The sequence below is a fragment of the Emericellopsis atlantica genome (assembly GCF_019669845.1).
Source record: "Emericellopsis atlantica unplaced genomic scaffold F5Z01scaffold_3, whole genome shotgun sequence".
NCBI classification, from domain to species: Eukaryota; Fungi; Ascomycota; class Sordariomycetes; order Hypocreales; family Bionectriaceae; genus Emericellopsis; species Emericellopsis atlantica.
In genome coordinates this window covers 517,788-534,199 of record NW_025764705.1, presented here as the reverse complement: position 1 = coordinate 534,199, position 16,412 = coordinate 517,788, and the positions used below count along the sequence as shown (strand labels likewise).

General features: G+C 55.5%; 2 protein-coding genes across 2 annotated transcripts; both read right to left on the bottom strand.

Annotated features, from left to right (window-relative positions):
- Positions 1–7: 7 nt before the first annotated feature.
- F5Z01DRAFT_644886 (Isochorismatase-like protein) lies at positions 8–1,227 on the bottom strand. The gene is made up of 4 exons (XM_046262804.1): positions 818–1,227; positions 742–757; positions 622–675; positions 8–570 (listed from the first exon to the last, which is right to left on the bottom strand). The coding sequence occupies exons 1-4, from the start codon at positions 975–977 to the stop codon at positions 72–74; spliced, it is 729 nt and encodes a 242-aa protein (XP_046121931.1). The 5' UTR covers positions 978–1,227; the 3' UTR covers positions 8–71.
- Positions 1,228–1,297: 70 nt separating this feature from the next.
- F5Z01DRAFT_701365 (uncharacterized protein) lies at positions 1,298–16,265 on the bottom strand (the record flags this gene model as incomplete). Its single annotated transcript, XM_046266411.1, has 1 exon — positions 1,298–16,265. One exon carries the CDS (start codon positions 16,263–16,265, stop codon positions 1,455–1,457), a length of 14,811 nt encoding a protein of 4,936 aa, XP_046121930.1. The 3' UTR covers positions 1,298–1,454.
- Between the last annotated feature and the right edge of the window lie 147 nt (positions 16,266–16,412).

Sequence of the window (16,412 nt, the reverse complement as noted above, 5' to 3'; positions counted from 1 at the left end):
ACTGATGATATTATTCTTGTGTATGCTTATGACCAGACCCAGTTGACCCAGACGAAGGCTAGCCTAGTCTATTAGATCTTGGGGGGTAGCGCCCCAAGAGCAGTCCGCGTATCACCAGCCGCCCCCTTGACGACGCCAATGAGCCCCTTGAAGCCAGCGTGGGACGCATCGCCCACACACTCATACATCCAGCTCTCGCTGGTGGTGACGGTGACGCCCCTCTCCGCCCGGAGCCTGTCGAGCGCAACGACGACCTCGCCCTTGTTGCAGCTGCTCACGGCGTCGGCGATGACATAGACCCTGTGGCCCAAGTCGCGCAGGTCCAGGGCCGTCTGAGTGATGCAGATGTGGCTCTCGATCCCGACGAGGGCGATGCTCGACACGGCGGGCAGGGAGTCGAGTACGCTGGGTATGGCCATGGAGAACTTGGTCTTGTCGTGCGGCGCGCTTGGAAGCTGCTCGGCCAGGACAGAGATGGTGGGTCCGAGCTTGGCCGCCGTCTGGGTGGTCGTTGTGACGGGGATGGAGAAGGCCTTGGAGAAGGCGAGGAGCTTCTGTGTGGTGAGGACGCTGACAAGGAGTGTCAGTAGCTGAGGAGCTGCTCGGTGTGATTGCACGTACATCTTGTCAAATTCGTGAATGGCGGCCTGGAACTTTTCTTGCATGTCGCAGATGCTGCACGTCGTGTAAGTCACACTGGGCGGGCATGGCCATGCATGTACGGCGTTCACTTATACTGACAAGATGGTCGGGTTTTCTTTGCATACTGGTCAGCCCTCTTGTTCGTCGGGGGTTTAGGATAGCGAAGAGCACATACTGAGACGCAACTGGTGCGCATTGCTCGAATTGGTCGCCATGCTTCTGTTTGATCTGAAGGGACCCTGCTCAAGGCGCTTTGTGAGTGACGTCGAGGATGATGCAAGAAGAGTTGGTCGGATTCGTGGGAGGAGGAGGGTTCTATAAGTACTGGGCAACATGCCAGGAATAGCACGATCTTGAAAAGGAGATCTCTTTTTTTCGTTCTCTCCCTCTTATAAAAAGGGACGAGTAACTAAGACAGTGTGAGATAAAGTGAGACGTTTGAATAAGACACACATGAGTGTGAACCAGCTTGTACCGAGTATTCGTGATGACTGATGACTGATGACTGATGAGGGGATGGTTTCGGACGTAGGGAGATTGTTGGATACGTGCATATTCTGCTTAAGCGAATAGGGGGTCCGTCCCTCGCAGACAACACAAGGAATACCCCTGAATCTACTTTAGATCTCAGGAACAAAAAGGGTCTGTACCAAGGTTTTAAAACCTGCCAATCTATTGAGTGACTTCATGTGCAATGTGTAGCGAGTGCTATCATATATCTAACTTTTATACCCTCCAAACGCCGTGCAGTATGTTGCTTATCGAAATCAAGAATCAACCAACGCCTCTCTACATGCTGACCAAATTCAAAATCAAGACGCCACCTCGGCGAACCACATCCTCAAGAGACCCGCCAGAGCGCTCGGTAGCTCCTCCAGGTTGTGCACAATCAAAAAGTACGGGAACGGGAACGTGTCGAGGTACTTGGTCACCACCACCTCGCCATCCTGGAACTTGGCCGACCCGAGGTCCAGCACGCTGGAGCCCTTTTGCACCTGGTCATCCATGACAATGAACACCATCATGATGCGCTCCTCCATGGCCTCGCGGAGCAGACGACGGATCACGTCGTGCGTCGACGACTCGACCAGGCCGTCCGAGATGATGAGCGCCAGCTGCCACAAGCCGCCGTTGGACTGCTGCTGCCGCGCGATGCGGAACTTGTCAATTGTCTGGCGGATCAGCAGCACAATGTCGGTCCTGTTCTGCGAAAAGGTAAAGTTCTGGAGGACACGGGCCCCGGCGTCCGCCGCAAACGGGTCCGTCAGCTCGTGCGCCGTGAAGACGTCGGCGCCAAAGCCCATGACGCCCACCTGGCCGACCTCGAGCATCGTCAGCGACCGCGACACCATGACCAGGGACTCCATCGCCAACGTGCCCGAGCCGGCCTCGCCCATGCTCTTGCTGTCGTCGACGCAGAGCATGATCTGATACGTGCGCTTCGTCGGCACGCTGCGTCGCATCCAGATCTTGTCGCGCTTGTAGCTTGAGGCGATGTACGGGATGATGCGCTTGATGTTGAGCCGCTTGCCCGTGCGGAACGAGCCCGACAGCTTAGTGGATTGCGATGGTGTCAGGATGAGCCGCAGCTGCGACGTCAGGGACAGTGACATGGCGTGCGTCCTCGACTGGAACTCGACCCATTGCTGCATGCACTCGCCAAAGTCGCGCAGCTCCCGGTCGCTGCTAATGTGCGTCGCCGACAGCTGCGTCGAGGTTTCCTCCACATCCTCGTCCTTGGCGCCCTCGCCCATGTGGACGTCCTCCTCGTCGTCCGAGTCGGAGGTCTGCTCCCGGTTGTAATTGCCCTGGTGTGTCTTGACGCCGGAGCGACCATCATCCTGGTCCTTGGCGTCCTTCTCTTTGTCCTGGGCTTGCATCGACTCCTGCTGCTGAGATTCATCGGGCACCTCGGGAGCAGCCTTGTCCTTGTCTTCTTCCATCACTCGGCTCTCGGGGTCTCGCTTTTCCTCGTCAATGGCCATGGACTCGTCAATAGGCTGCACCTCGTCCTCGTTGGCTGCGCCCATGGCTTGCGCGTCGGCAGCTGCGTCGTCGTGCTGGAGGTGCTGGAATTCGCGGCGGCTCTGGTCAGCGTCGGGCTGCTGCTTGGCCTCGGCCTCCTCTTCACTCTTGGCGGCTTTGATGTCGTCCTGCTGCCGGTGGAATTCCTCGAGATCGTCGCCCATCTTCTTGAACGGGTTACTGGCCGCGGCATCGTCCTTGTCCGAATCCTTCTGGTCCTGTCGCTCGTTCTCTTTGGGATCGTTGGCGCGTGACATTTCGCCCTTCTCGCCAGCCGTAGCCTCCTGATCTGCTGCACCTTGTCCGAGCTCGCCATCGTCTTGCTTGGCCGCGTTGTCTTGGAACTCATCGTCCATGTCCATCGCGTCGCCCGACTGGTCTTGTCCTGAGCTCTTGACCTCGCTTGGCGCAACATTGTCCTTGTCCGCCATGGCTGTGTCTTGAGGTGGAGGGGCGTCGTCCTTGGAAGCCTCCTCTGGTTCGTTCTCCTGCTCTTCTGGCTTCGCGTCTTCATCGACCTCATCCTCACCCATGGGCGCTTCTTCCTCCTCTTCCGGTTCTTCATTCTCCGCCCCATCCTGGTCTTCGGCTGCGTCTTGTGGCGCTGCAGCGTTGTCGCCAACCTCCTCACCCTCGTCCTCCTCCATTTTCCCTTCTTCCTCAGGTTCGTTTGCCTCCTCAGCATCAGGCAGGTCATCCAGATCATCGCTGTCGGACGAGAGCTCTTCCTTGTCGTCAAAGTCGAGATCCATGTCGTCCGGCATGTTAAGGGCATCCGCATCCTCTGCAGTCTGGTCCTGCTTATTGAGGTCGTCCTGCGCCTTGACGTCTTCCTGCTCAGCCTCTGCATCCTCGGCATTTGGCTCATCTGCAGGCTCGTCTTGCTCTGCATCCTGTGGGTCCTCCTCCTTCTTCTTTGCTTGGTCCTCGTTCGCCAACTGCTGATCATCCTGCTGCTTTTGCCCCTTGGCCTTCTCTCCCTGCTGTTCCTTGTCGGCCTTGTCCTCATCATCGCCGTCCCAAGTCTTCTCGTCCACTGCGTTTTGATCAAGGTCGTCCACCTCGCCAGCCTCCTCGTCCATGTCATTCTCCTCCTCTTCTTCATCGCCCTTGTTGGAACCTTCCTCGTCGTCTTTCGTCTCGGCATCATTCATTTGGCCCTCCAATTCTTCATCAGCCATGTCAACAGCATCCTTCTCGTCCTCGATATCTCCGTTGTCTTCCTTGTTTGGCTCTTGCGCGAGCTCCGTGAGGTCTTCATCGTCTTGAATGTCCTTGCTGATATCCTCCGCACCCTGGCCGTCTCCGAGACCAGTGCCTGACTCAAGCTTGCCGCTTTGTTCAGACGTCTCTTCGGACTTTTCCTGGGGCGTGCAGAAGCCCTGGGCCGCAATCTGCGAGAACGTCTTGGTCAGATTGTAGGCCATGTGGGCTGTGGCTCGGTGGATGTCAAGAAGCCTGCCGACGGACTGTTCGCACGCAAGAGTGAACTGGTCAACAATTGGTGCGGCGAGGCTCGCCACGCCCATGACCACCGTGCTGGCTTCGGGCGCTTCGAGATCCACGTCTTGTACAGAGCGCACGCATTCGAGGATGTTGGCTGTGACCTGCTTCATGCGTAGCTGCTTGATCATGAGCGCGAACGCCTTGTCGTGGTTGACCAGCCAGCCAGCACTGTCTTCCTCCTGGACAGTATCCTTGCTGGCCTTGACACCAGCCTCCACGGCCACGAGTACCTTGTCGCATAACTGTGAAGCACCATTGGCAAAGTCGACATAGCGAAGCGATGCACCCGATGTGGTGGACGGCGATGTCTCAAGCTGAGCCCACTGTCGAACCTGGTCCACAATGAAGCTCAGCCTTGGGTATTTGTCGGTGACCTGCGTGAGGAAATCGCCCAGCAGCTGCAAGTCAGCCTCGATGCCCGTCTCAAGATCAGCTAGCGCAGTGGAAGTGACGAGCTCGGGCAGCGGGCCCAGCGATTCGTACGTTCGCAGCCGATCACCAAACTTGTTCGACCACAGCTGGAACTGCCTGATGATGTCCGCGTACTCGGTCTGGCCTAGCTTTGCGTGCGTCTGAATCAAGCGTGCGGCAAAGTCAATGATTTGAACCAGCCATGGTAGCAGTTGAGCCCAGTTACTGCCGGCTCCGACACGGTTCAAGCCTTGGTGGGCCTTGACGTCGCCCAGAGCCTTGAGCTGTCTTGATGCAGCCTGAAGTTCGCCCAATGCTGCTACCGAGTTGGTCAGGTTGCGACGTTGATTGAGGAGCAAGTGGATGAAGCCTTCGACAAATCCAACGCCCCTGGCGATCTCAGCAGGCGTCAGCTCCTCGGAATGCGTCTGGAGCATGCTTCGCACTGTTGGCGCCTGGTCGAGCACTTTGTGGAAGTAGTATTGCGCGGCATCCGCGACACCCGCGTGGTGTTGTGAAATCGGCGCGGTGCCAGCAAGGGCCACGGCGAGGGAGTCTTGTTCTGCTAGGCGATCTTGGGGCAGATTGTGTCGAATGCCCATCTGCCTCAGCTCCTTTAGAGTGTCTGCAAACAACTTCCTCTTGCGGGTCTTGAGGTACTTGACCTGGTTCTTGTTCTCGTCGTTCAGGTACTGGGGCGTTTCCTTGCGAAGTTCCGCCATGGAGTCGTTCAGGCTGGAAACGAAGCTGTCCAACGTCGATGGCATGCTTGTGCTCATCTCAGCCTTGGAAGTCAGCCGCGACATGATGGATACTGTCTTTGCTGCATTTGCCACGCGCCTGTTCTGGTTCATCCAGTCCGCACAGATCTTTGATAGCTGCGCAGTGACGATGTCATGGGGCAGCCCTGAACTTGGCGTAGGCGTCGGGACCTGAGCATTTGACACTTCTTGGTCAGGCAACCCTCGTGAGGTGATGGCGCGCATCTCTTGGCCAAGGACACCGCGGAACTTCCTGACCAGGCGGAAGAGTTTCTGGTGAGACTTGCGAGCGCTCTCCCGAAGCGCGTTGATGTTGGTGTCTTTCCAACTCGCCAGCAGTACCACATCCTTCATCTTCTTCTCGATAGGGGCTCGCCCTTGCTTGATGGCCTCGATAGCAGTGGCCTCATAGCGAGCAAAGAAGTCGATAAAGTTAGTCACAGAAGTGTGAATAATGTCCAAAGACGGGTAGTCCTTGACCAGCTGGCAGAGATGGCTGCACAGCTGACGCAACAAGGCAAGACGAGCGCCGAACTGGCCGACAATAGAAGTCGAGAAGTACAACTCTAGGTTCTTGACCAACTCCACGGCATACTCGCGGAGCTCAGTTGGGGATTCGACGAGCGACAACGGCACAGCGATGACCACCTGGTAGGCAACGAACCACCAGGCGTATGCGTCGTCTTGGCATTTCTGCTGTTCCGTGTCGAACAACTTGGCCCACGTCGACAATTCGAGCTTGCGCCAGTCGATGATGACCTTTGTCAGCGCGTCGTGCAACTCGGGCACGGCGTGCGTTCTGCTGGCCCAGCCTCCAAATTGCCACTCGTACACAAACGCGTGGAGGTACTCAACCTTGGGCAAGATGGCGGCGAGAGCCTCTGTGTGTGTGACATCTAACAACTTGTCACAGGCCATGATGACATCGGCCAGCGGCTGCATGTGTCCAATCTCATCGACAAACTGCAAATCACGGAAGCGCGCCTTGACTTTATGCGCGAGAGACACCAAACGTCGCGCCTCGCCCAAGTTCTCGCTTGTATAGAAATTGTAGGACGAGCCGGCCTGAGGAGCAGCAACTCTGGTCTTCTTCTCGTCGAACAACAGTAGATTGGCGGCAAGCATCTTGCTGTTGATGGTGCGATCAACGTAAGCATGCTCTGCCATCTCGTCCGATACGCGTTGCGCCACAGACTCGGTCAAGGTCGACATTGCTTCCTGCGGCTGAGCCGGCGCAGTGAAAATCTTGCTGTGGGCTTTGGCCACCTTGATCGAGGTATCGCGCACCTGGTCGCTCTTCTTGGTGACGGTGACTCGAGCGCCTTCTTCCTCGTACCCAGGGAAAAGGTCGTGGAATTCAGCCTCGTCTACTTCTTCCTCGTCCTCGAGACCACCCTGGAAGCGATACAGACTCGTGTTGGCGGCCTCAGCTTTCTTGTCGGCTTCCAGCTTCGTGCTCCACTCATCGTAGAACGAATGGAAACATTCGAAGATTGATTGGCGCTGGTCAGACTCAAGACTGTCAATCCCCTGTGTGGATACAACGAGCCCCATGTAGTGTAGCAAGTCAAACCCACGGACTAGCTCAAGCCTTTTGATACCTGACTGTCCGACGCTGCCAAAGAAGGGCGAAGCCTGGAGCAATTCGGATGTGGCGTCTGTCGCGGTCTGTGCCAAGGTAGCCTCGCATAGTGATAGTCCAACCAGGAGACTTCTCAACAAGCTGACTGTAGGTACCGTCATATCTTGGTAAGCTTCATATCGGCTGTCCAATCGCCCAACGAGCCGTTGCACATTCTCTCGGACAAGGTGCAGGCGGTCAGGGGCAAGTGAGTAGTCCTCAGGCAGAGACAAGGAGTCTGTGCCAGTCGGAAGGTCGAGGCTGCCGGCGGCCTTCAGAATGTTGGAGAACTCTGCATGCATTCTGTTAAGCTCGGATGGGTTGGCTGGTCTGTAGACAGGCTGCACAGCGGGCGGAAGGGGACCCATCTGCTCAAGCTCCTCGTGCAATCTCTCAATGCGCACACTGCTGTCTTGGCCTGTGAATTCCAACTCGAATGACTTCAATGTTTCGATGTTCTGTTGCAAGCTTTCCTGCATATCCTCAAAGAACTCTCTCTCCATTTGTGGGCGGATCTGGGGATCAAAAGCACGATCAGGTACATAGAGGCTAATTAGTCCCACGCTGAAGTACACCCAAGCCAAGGCTGAGAAGTACGCCCGGCGAGTCTTTGATTCGTTGCTCACGACAGTCGCTATCATAGCAGGTACAAGGTAGGTTGCTGAGATAGTTCTCAGGTGCGGCGGCTCCACAGAATCAAGGAATTCGCCCAAGGTAGGGTCTGAGAGTAACTCAAGTGGCGATGCCCTTCCTTGTGCAAGTGCCGTCGCAAGATGAGCATGGATCTGTCGGGCGGCAACTCTGAAATTTGATGCGTGGGCCTCAAAGACTTGAAGCAAAAGCCCTAGAAGAGCATCGTTCAAAGCGATGATAGGATCGGATACAACGTCAGCACTGGTCAGATGGTGTCCCAGAATCGGTATCTCCACCTCAAGCATCGCCAAAGAGCGGAGATTGACATTGTCAAGGCCCTTGAGGCGCGCCCAGAGCGAAGTGGTGAACTTGCCATCCCAGACGTGCTTCTGCTGGGTAGCCAAGGAGTCAAGTGTCTGCAACAAGGAGCTTGTAGGACCAGCATCAGCCAACACCATACCCGACTGAGAAGAGGCATTGGAGAGGATCAGCAGCTCGCGGTCCTGTGTCGCTCCTGGACGGTTCTCTTTGATAGTCTCAAGGAGAAGCATCTGTCGGATGGCTTCGAACTCGTTCATGAAGTAAGGCTGGAGCTCAAGCGCATCAACACCAATACGGGTTTCCTCCTTCTCGACAACATCAGTGAGGCCTTTAACAAGCTCGTCGGTAGAAGCCTCAGAGTTCTTCACGACGGTGTAAGCTCTGGCCAGATCCGCTGAGGCGTTGGCAAGGTCAGCGACCGAAGCACTCGTCCTCCATCGAATATCGTCGAATCTCGCAGCCAGCTTGAAGAGCTCGACCGCATTGCGCAGCGACGCCTCATTTCTGAACGGCGTAGGACGCAGCCACTGCCACAGAACTTCCATACTCAGGCCAGTTGACAGCTTGAAGCCTGTGGTGAACGCACGATTCAATTTCTCCGAGACGTCCTCCAGGAGCCTTCGCTGGATATCCTCCGAGGACGCTAAGACGACACCGTTGTGATCTTGGTTTAGTCTGCTCTGGAACAAATCGGCACCGTGCGCCAAATGTGCCTGGAATTTCGCTTCATCGAAGAAGGCAGCAGTCGACAAGGCCATTGTGCGATGAATGTAGCGCTCAAAGAGGTGCAGGAGTGCGGCAACTTCCTTCCATGAGCTGACAGTAGTGGCTTTGCCAAGGTGTGCAACGAGGGCGTTGAGAAGAGAGCGCAAAAAGTCGGCAAGATTGGCAGTCGAGTCCTTGGAAACGGCGGCTACCCGGTCCTTGAGGAGGGACCTTTCGAGGCGGTTCAAGTGAGCCAATTTAGCGCCTTGCGCTGAGCGACTATAGTTGTCTAGAGCTTTGAACATGCGGTGCACCCACTGGTTGAACTCATAACGCACACCCACCCAAGCTGCCACCTGTACGTCAGGCACACGTTGAGTGACAGGCATGTTCAACTGGGGATGGATTGGTTGGTGGAACCGAAGTACAGACACCGTCTCTGGGGACAGACCCTCGTACAAACGAGAGGCTGCCTGAAGGTCATGGTTGCCAGTCTCGGTACCCAAATACTCCAGGATGTCGACGATGTTCTCCTGAGTCGATGTCCCGGTCCCGCGCGCGTCTTTCTCGGGATGATCGATACCGTTTATTTCAGCGTTCTGGTCGTCGGCAAACCTCTGGAGCATAGCCAGATCGCCAATTGACAAGAGATCCCTGGCCACTGTCTTGACCCCCGGTGTTGTCTTCTCGACTTGATGCAGTCTGTGCAATCCACCCTCGACTTGAGCCACCCTGTCAAAGCACGAGTCCACGACTGGCGGTGGGGTATGGATATAGATCTCAACGGCACGATTCCTCATTGCTCGTGAAAGCTCGCCGTATCGAGGGTCCACAGTCAGGAAGATCCTGAAATCAGGATGCGGCTTGACCACGCGGGGCTCACCGCCAGGTTCACAATGTTCGTTGATGCTGAGGAAGCCATTAGGCTCCAGCAGTGAGTTGAGCCTGTCGAGGACGGAGGCGTTGCACATGTTGGCATTATCAAGGACCAGCCACTGTCCTTGCTGCAGTGCCTTGACAATGACACCATCGAGCCATTCGAATCGCGGGTTGGCTAGCTTGAGTGGTCCTTTCAATAGCTCGATAGCTACGCGCAAGACATGATTGATTTGGGACTTTTCAGGTGTCGTAGCCGCCAGCTGCTCGATCGAAGATTGGATTGAGTGCACCTTGTTCACGTCCCCGTCGTAGTTGTCCAACAGGTGCAGCAACTCAAGGGCAGCGTCAGGGAATGCGTCTGGGATGCAGGACGCAGCAGCCTCTTGCAGCATTTCCTTCAGGTTAACAAACATAGCGTTGACTTCTCGGAAAGGATCGGCTTGTTCGAAACCGCCGACTAGGTCCATGGTGTCGATGTCAGCATTCATTGGGAACACGACTAATGACCTGCCCGCCAGGGCGGCGACGTGCTCCAGAAGCACTGTTTTGCCATAGCCCGAAGGGCTGCTCAGGATACATGGAATGTTTTTCTTGACGCAGATCATGAGCGTCTCGAGGTCCGGCAGGCGTGGTTTGGTATCAATGCCAGGGAGGCGTTCAGGCTGGCGATGGAGGTTCCTCTGCAACAGGGCCATGCCGACCTGGCCGTGCAATGAGCTGACATCGTGGTAGAGACTGTGTCCGCGAGGCTCGACTCCAGTGACCTGCGAGAACAGCTTGTTGACCTCGTCACGATCTCGCTCGGACCGAAAGCGCTGGCGCACAATGAGATTCAGGAAATCGTCAATGCGAGCACCTTGCAGGATGTCGTCCGACGAGTTGAGCAGGTGCAGCCACCTCAGTACATCTCGCAAGTTGAATTCCCAAGGCCCGCCTTGAGCACCGAAGGATTTTTCGATTGTTGTCGCTTGTTCCATTCTGGAAATGAACTGGATCAGATGTGTGATCACCTCAGGGGCCACATTGGGGAAATTGTGCGACGCGATCAGGAGGAGATCCTCGTCAGAGAACACGTCTGCGTAGACAACCACAAATCGATTGACAAAGGAGCTTGGGAGACCCTTGCGGCCACCGCCTTGATTATGAGGGTTTTGAGCAGCGAAAAGGCGGAAGTTGGGGTGTCTCTTGAACACTTGGTCCAGTTCGGAGATGTAGACCTCTCCACGGTGATCCAAGCACGCATTCAACCCCTCGAGGACTGATTGCGATGCCAGATTCATCTCATCGAGGAGAACCCACTCTCCTTTCTGCATAGCTTGCAGGAACGGAGCATCTCGCCACGCAAAGTTACCTGCTTCAGCACCCTCGACTGGCACATCTGTACCGAAAAGGTCCATCAGATCTGTCTGGTCCGAAAGATTGATCCTCGTCAAAGGCTCCCCGCAAGCGCGCGCCAGTGCAGCGACAAGGGTAGTCTTGCCAACGCCTGGGTTGCCCTCGAGGAGAATGGGCTTCTGCATTTGCATCGCGCGTAGAACACGCATGCCATTGAGTCTTGTCGTGGGTGCATGGAATGCGAATCCAGGATCCGCGGACGCAGTCGAGGTTCTGGAAACGGAAAAGTCGCCGATTGTGAGCGACCGATCGTCCATGGTCAACGTGGGCTCGAGCTGGTAGATTGCAGAGACATCCTGGCCAGTGAGTTCACTGAGCTTGCGTAGACACTTGGCCCTTTGGTGAGGCACAGTTTCACCATCTCCGGCCAAGATTGCAGACGGGTTGGCGCCAATGCTATCAATAAAGATGGTAGCAGCGCCGTGTACCAGGGCCGCAAGCTTGTTCCTCGATGCAAAGTTGTTGACGAACTGAACCCACACCAGGATCTCTCGGATGGAAAATCGCGTAGAAGACATTGAGCGGAAGTTCTCGCCAATCCACGTGGCGAATGCAACGATAACCTCGACCAAATCTTTGCTGCCATCCTGCAGCTTCGTCCTCACAATGTCATTGATGTCGCCGTTGTCGGACAAAGGTGGCACCCAAATCTCCGTGAAGCGGTTGCGCAACGCCGGCGACAACTCCTTTTTGCCAAAGTCACCTCCCGGATTCATGGTGGCAAACATCTGGAAACCTTCAGCGGCTTTGACGAAAGAGTTATCGATTCCCTTCTCGGCTAGCAGCAGGGTCCGCTGAGGCTCTAGAACAGAGTTAAGACGCTCCAGCACCGAGTCGTCCGCGAGGGAGATCTCGTCGAGCAGGAAAAACTGTCCTTGTCGCATGGACTCGACGAGAGCACCGTCAGACCACTCAAACAAGGCCTTACTGCGCGTCTCATTGATGGTGATCTGCTGCTGGAGATCTTGAGGCACGACGTTGAGCGCCTCACCGCTGAAGGATTTGTATCGTTGCAGCCTGTCCTCCGGCGATTCGCCTACATCACAGCCTAGTAGCTGCAACGCACGTTTAACGTCGACATCCAATGCTTCCGCAATAGATGCTCGGTTGCGAATGGGGCGTTGCGAGCCGATCAGATCGCCAGTTTCCGTGTTCTGGTGGGCGTTGACAATGTGCAGCTCCTTGTGAAGGGCTTCGGCTAAAAGTTGACAGACAGTCGTCTTTCCACAGCCAGTCTCGCCGACCAGGAGGACAGGCTCATTGTTCTTGAGTGCTCGCGCAACAAGAACATACAAACGACGCATAGCGTGAGTCCAGACCACCCCCTGGCTATTGTCTTTCCTCGAATGACCTCTCAACTCCGGTGCTGACTCGGCAGAGTAGATCTGCTCGAGGTCGATCTTGGCCTTGAAGACTTCCTCGATCACTTTCTTGACGGCGAGTCTTTCTTCCTCATCACGCACTCTCTCAGCCAGCAGCATGAAACCATGCTCTGCGATTTGTTGCCGGTTGTCGCCTTCCCGAAGAGCCCAGCGGAAAAGGTCACGTAGAGTTGCAAAGCTGTCTTTTTGCTCAAAAAGTCGATTCGTCTGGCGCAACTTGGAAAGCTTCTGGTACACTTCGACAATGCGCTTGCAGTCGGGGGGCGAAGTGTTGCGGCTACGTTCTCTCAGAATAGTCTCCAACTCGTCCTCGGGGATATCGTCAAAATGAAGTTCCAGGAAACGGTTGCGGAAAGCTCGCGAGAGCACTTTGCGTCCACCGTAAAGGCCTGGGGGGTTCTGGGTAGCAAAAAGAATGAAGTTCTCGTGCGGCCTTACGACTTCCTGGGTTTCGGGGATAAGGAGCTCTCGATTGTCGTCAAGCAGTCGGTTCAACGCTTCAAGAACATCGGTAGGCGCCAAGTTGAGCTCATCGAGTACGATCCAGTGGCCCTGCCTCATGGCCTGCACCAGCAGACCTTCTTGGAACCGTAGCTTGCCATCCGCCGCCGAGACATATGTTCCCAAGTACTCTTGGAGGTCCGTGTGCTCGTGGTTGTTGATGCGCACAAACTTGTTTCCGGTGTAGTTGGCCAGATATTCAATCATACTGGTTTTACCGGCCGATGTCGGGCCTTGAATGAGAATAGGGAATCGGCGCGTTGATGTTGCGCGCACGAGATTCAGCAAGTTGCGCTCGACATATGGTGTGATGATGTAGTCGTTCCTCTCATGCACCGGCTCGGCGCCCTGAAATAGCCAGTAGTGACGGTCGCCCTTCTTGTTCTTGAACTTGACGTACTGCTTTCCGTCATCTGGGTGCTTGGGCGGCTGAGACAGGAGTGACTGGAAGTTGTTCTGGTCGCTGAAGAGGTGACGACGAATCAGGGGCTGAAGCAAATCTTCCGAATTGCGGTCTAGCAGAGTCAAGAAGCCCATCGAGAAGCCCTCGTACAGGGCCCTCCGCAGGCCGTACAAGGGGGCAATGTTGTTGACATAGCTCAAGACTCGAGTCAATGTTCGTAGACTGAAGTGTGGCACCTCATTCGCACCGTCCACCAAACGTCGATCGTCGGCCATCTTCTTGGTATCGAGATAGAGATTCGCAATGCTGACGGCCGCATCATCATGTTTGGAGCTACTGCTGCCGAGGTATGTTTTGATGATTGTGAGGAGGTCCTTCAGATCCGTATCCGGGCTGCGAACGTAGAGTTCAGTGAACCTCGACCTGATGCCGGTTGGCAAATCGCGCTTCCCAATGTCGGTGGCAGGATTCATGGCACCAAAGATGCGGAAGTTGGGGTGTGCCACAATCTTCTCGATCTCTCCGGTTTCTGAAAGAAGGAGGGTCGGGCGCTCCGCAGGGCCTGTCAAGAGATCGGCGATACTCTCCAAGGTGTCGGGAGAGGCCAGATTGATCTCATCCAAGAGGACCCAGTCTCCATTGCGCACAGCTTTGACCAGGTTGCCCTCCATGAAAGAAAAGGCAAAACTGTCGGCGCCGCCTGAGATCTGGACATCAAACTGCTCAAGCTTCTGAGAGAACGCCTGCCATCTTGGCCGCAAGTCCAGCAAGCTCTGGAGTTTGGACTGCGTCTTCCGCCGCTTGGCTGGTTGCTGCTCGTCGGTGTCTCGAGCCTCGTCTTGCTGCGCTTGTGCCTTCTCAAGCTGCTTCAAGATCTGCGAAAACATGACGGGGGCCTCTTTCCAGAGTTTGGAGACCTTTGCCCACTCACCCCTGGCAAAATACTTGCCTATCCTGTCGAGATATCTTTCATTCTTCGACGCAGAGATACCGGTGGCCGCGAAAAGATCTTCAAAGTCCTCTTTGAGAGGCACAGCCAGAGTCCTGACGTTGACCGGCTTGAACCCACCAAGCAGATCTCCCACTTCACTCTGCTGCGACAAGTTGACCGCGTTGAGCTTGTGGCCCAGAGAATCTGCTAGTTGCTGTACCACTGTCGTTTTACCAATGCCAGTTTCGCCAACAAGCAGGACTGGCTCGCTCAGGTTCACGGCTGTGGCAATCTGCTCAAGGAGTTTCTTGGCATGTGCCGTGCTGGCAAATGGCCTCTTTGACTTCCGCAGACGGCTGGCTAGCTTCTGCTTTCGCAGTCGGGTCCGCCCAATGTTGAAGGAGGACTCATTCTCTTCAAGAGAGGGGATGTATCCGGTGAGGTAATGCTCTGCCCTCTCTTTTCCAATATGCATCTCCTCAGCGATGGCTTGCGAGATATTCGCGCTCATGGCTGGATCCGGACAGCTGCCGGCAAAGCAATCGAGAGCCTCCATAAACATCCAGTCCCTTGTGGTCTCTGTAATGGGCTCCTCGCCTGATTTGGTTCCGGCGCCCGTGAGGCATTCGTGCAATCGTCGGCACCACTTGAGTAAGTCTCGCAGGTTCATGGGACGATCCGTCAACGCAAGGCCGTTCCCTGAGGACCGGCTCAATCGACAAAGTCGACTGTAGACTGCCAGAATTCCGGGAACGAACTTGTGAAGCACGGGGTATGTTTTCAACACCACCTCTTCCATCTCGGGTTCCGTCAAGGGGGAGGTGTGCATCGCTTGCCAGAAGCGCATACCGACGATGGTCGGTAAATTCTCCCGGCCGTTCATCCCACGAGAGGTCCTGAGAGTCGCGAAGAGACGGAACGAACTGGCAGCCCGTATTCTTTCGCCGCGACTGGGAATCAACAACTCCCGCCTTTCGATCAGGGGTAGGAGGGTACTCAGAACTTCTGTCGGTGCCCGGTCCAGATCCTCTACCAATACCCATCTCCCTTCCTTCACGGCCGTAGTCAGCACGCCTGGTCGCCACGAAAAGCTGCCGGGTTTCGAATCAGTAGAGTAGAGCCCGACAAGCATCTTGGCATCCGTTTGCTCGTTCAAATGCAACGTGACCATCCCTGAGTACATTCCAAGCTCTTTCGCGACCTCGTGAATCAGGAGGGTCTTTCCTGATCCAGGTAGTCCGTGCAGCAGGATGGGATCCTCTGCCTGCAACAGGCGGGCGAGCTGCTCGAGGTTCCCTATCGTCGTCGCCGTCGGCACCGTACTGGACGGGGCGTTGGTAGGGCCTCCAGGTCTAGGCAAAAGTGCCTTGCCATAGGGAACCACATAGGGCGTCAATGTCTGGGAAAGCTGTTCATCTGTGACGTCCGCCTTCTGTGAGCGTGCTTCGTCTCGCAGCTTGAGGGTTCGCTCGACTCGCGCATGTTCGTGGAGCGTCAAGAATCCTAAATCAACCACTTTCCCATCAAGATTGCCCTTGACAGCCTCTTCCAGACCAACGTGTTGCCTGACTAGCGCTTCGAGTTTGTAATCGGCGACCCGAAGGAGAAGACAGTAGATGCGGATAGCTAGGTACCTAACAGCTCTGCTATCGTGTGTGAAGAGGTTCTGGGCCTGCGCAGGCGAGAAGGTATGCCTAAACCTTCTCAGATCAAAATTCACCAGTCGCCATACCGTGACGAGGTGCTGTAATAAGGCCTCGTTGTCGGAAGAGCTTGCCAGGTGTGAAAATTCGGCTAGTGACAAGGATATTCGAGAAGGGCCATCACCAGTGCTTGTGTGATTCTGTGGCTGATCCAGAAAAGTGGCCAGGTATGGAGCGAAAGGCAATATCCTAGCGAGAGCTGAGGACGTGATCAGGCGGCGCTGTTCGCTCAATTGGGAGTTGACAATCCATCGCACGCAAATATCAGGAAAGGCTTCTTCGAAATGAGCGAAAATTCGTTCTGTGAGCGGTGGCAGCAAGGCTGCTTCCGAAACTGCATCCAGCTTCGCCGCTTGGCTGGTGATAATTCCGAGTAGTTCGGCGGGCAGATGGTCCAAAACAGTCGCATCCTTCAGGAGCGACCTCGTCTGCCGAGAGATGTCCATCGCCGTTATTGAAGCGATGAAAGGCCGGTACTCATGTGTAAAGAGAGTGAGCGAGGTTGAGATTTTGCGAAGATGAACGTCCATGTTGGCGGCGGCAGTAACTTTTTTTTATGGGTCTATCAGCAGTAGCTGCAGGGTCCTCCCGCC

Excerpts from the sequence above, each read along its gene's own strand:
- F5Z01DRAFT_644886 (XM_046262804.1), bottom strand. The coding sequence starts at position 977 with ATGTTGCCCAGTACTTATAGAACCCTCCTCCTCCCACGAATCCGACCA. Across the intron at positions 571-621 it reads ATTCACGAATTTGACAAGAT|CGTCCTCACCACACAGAAGC; the intron begins GTACGTGCAATC and ends ACTCCTTGTCAG.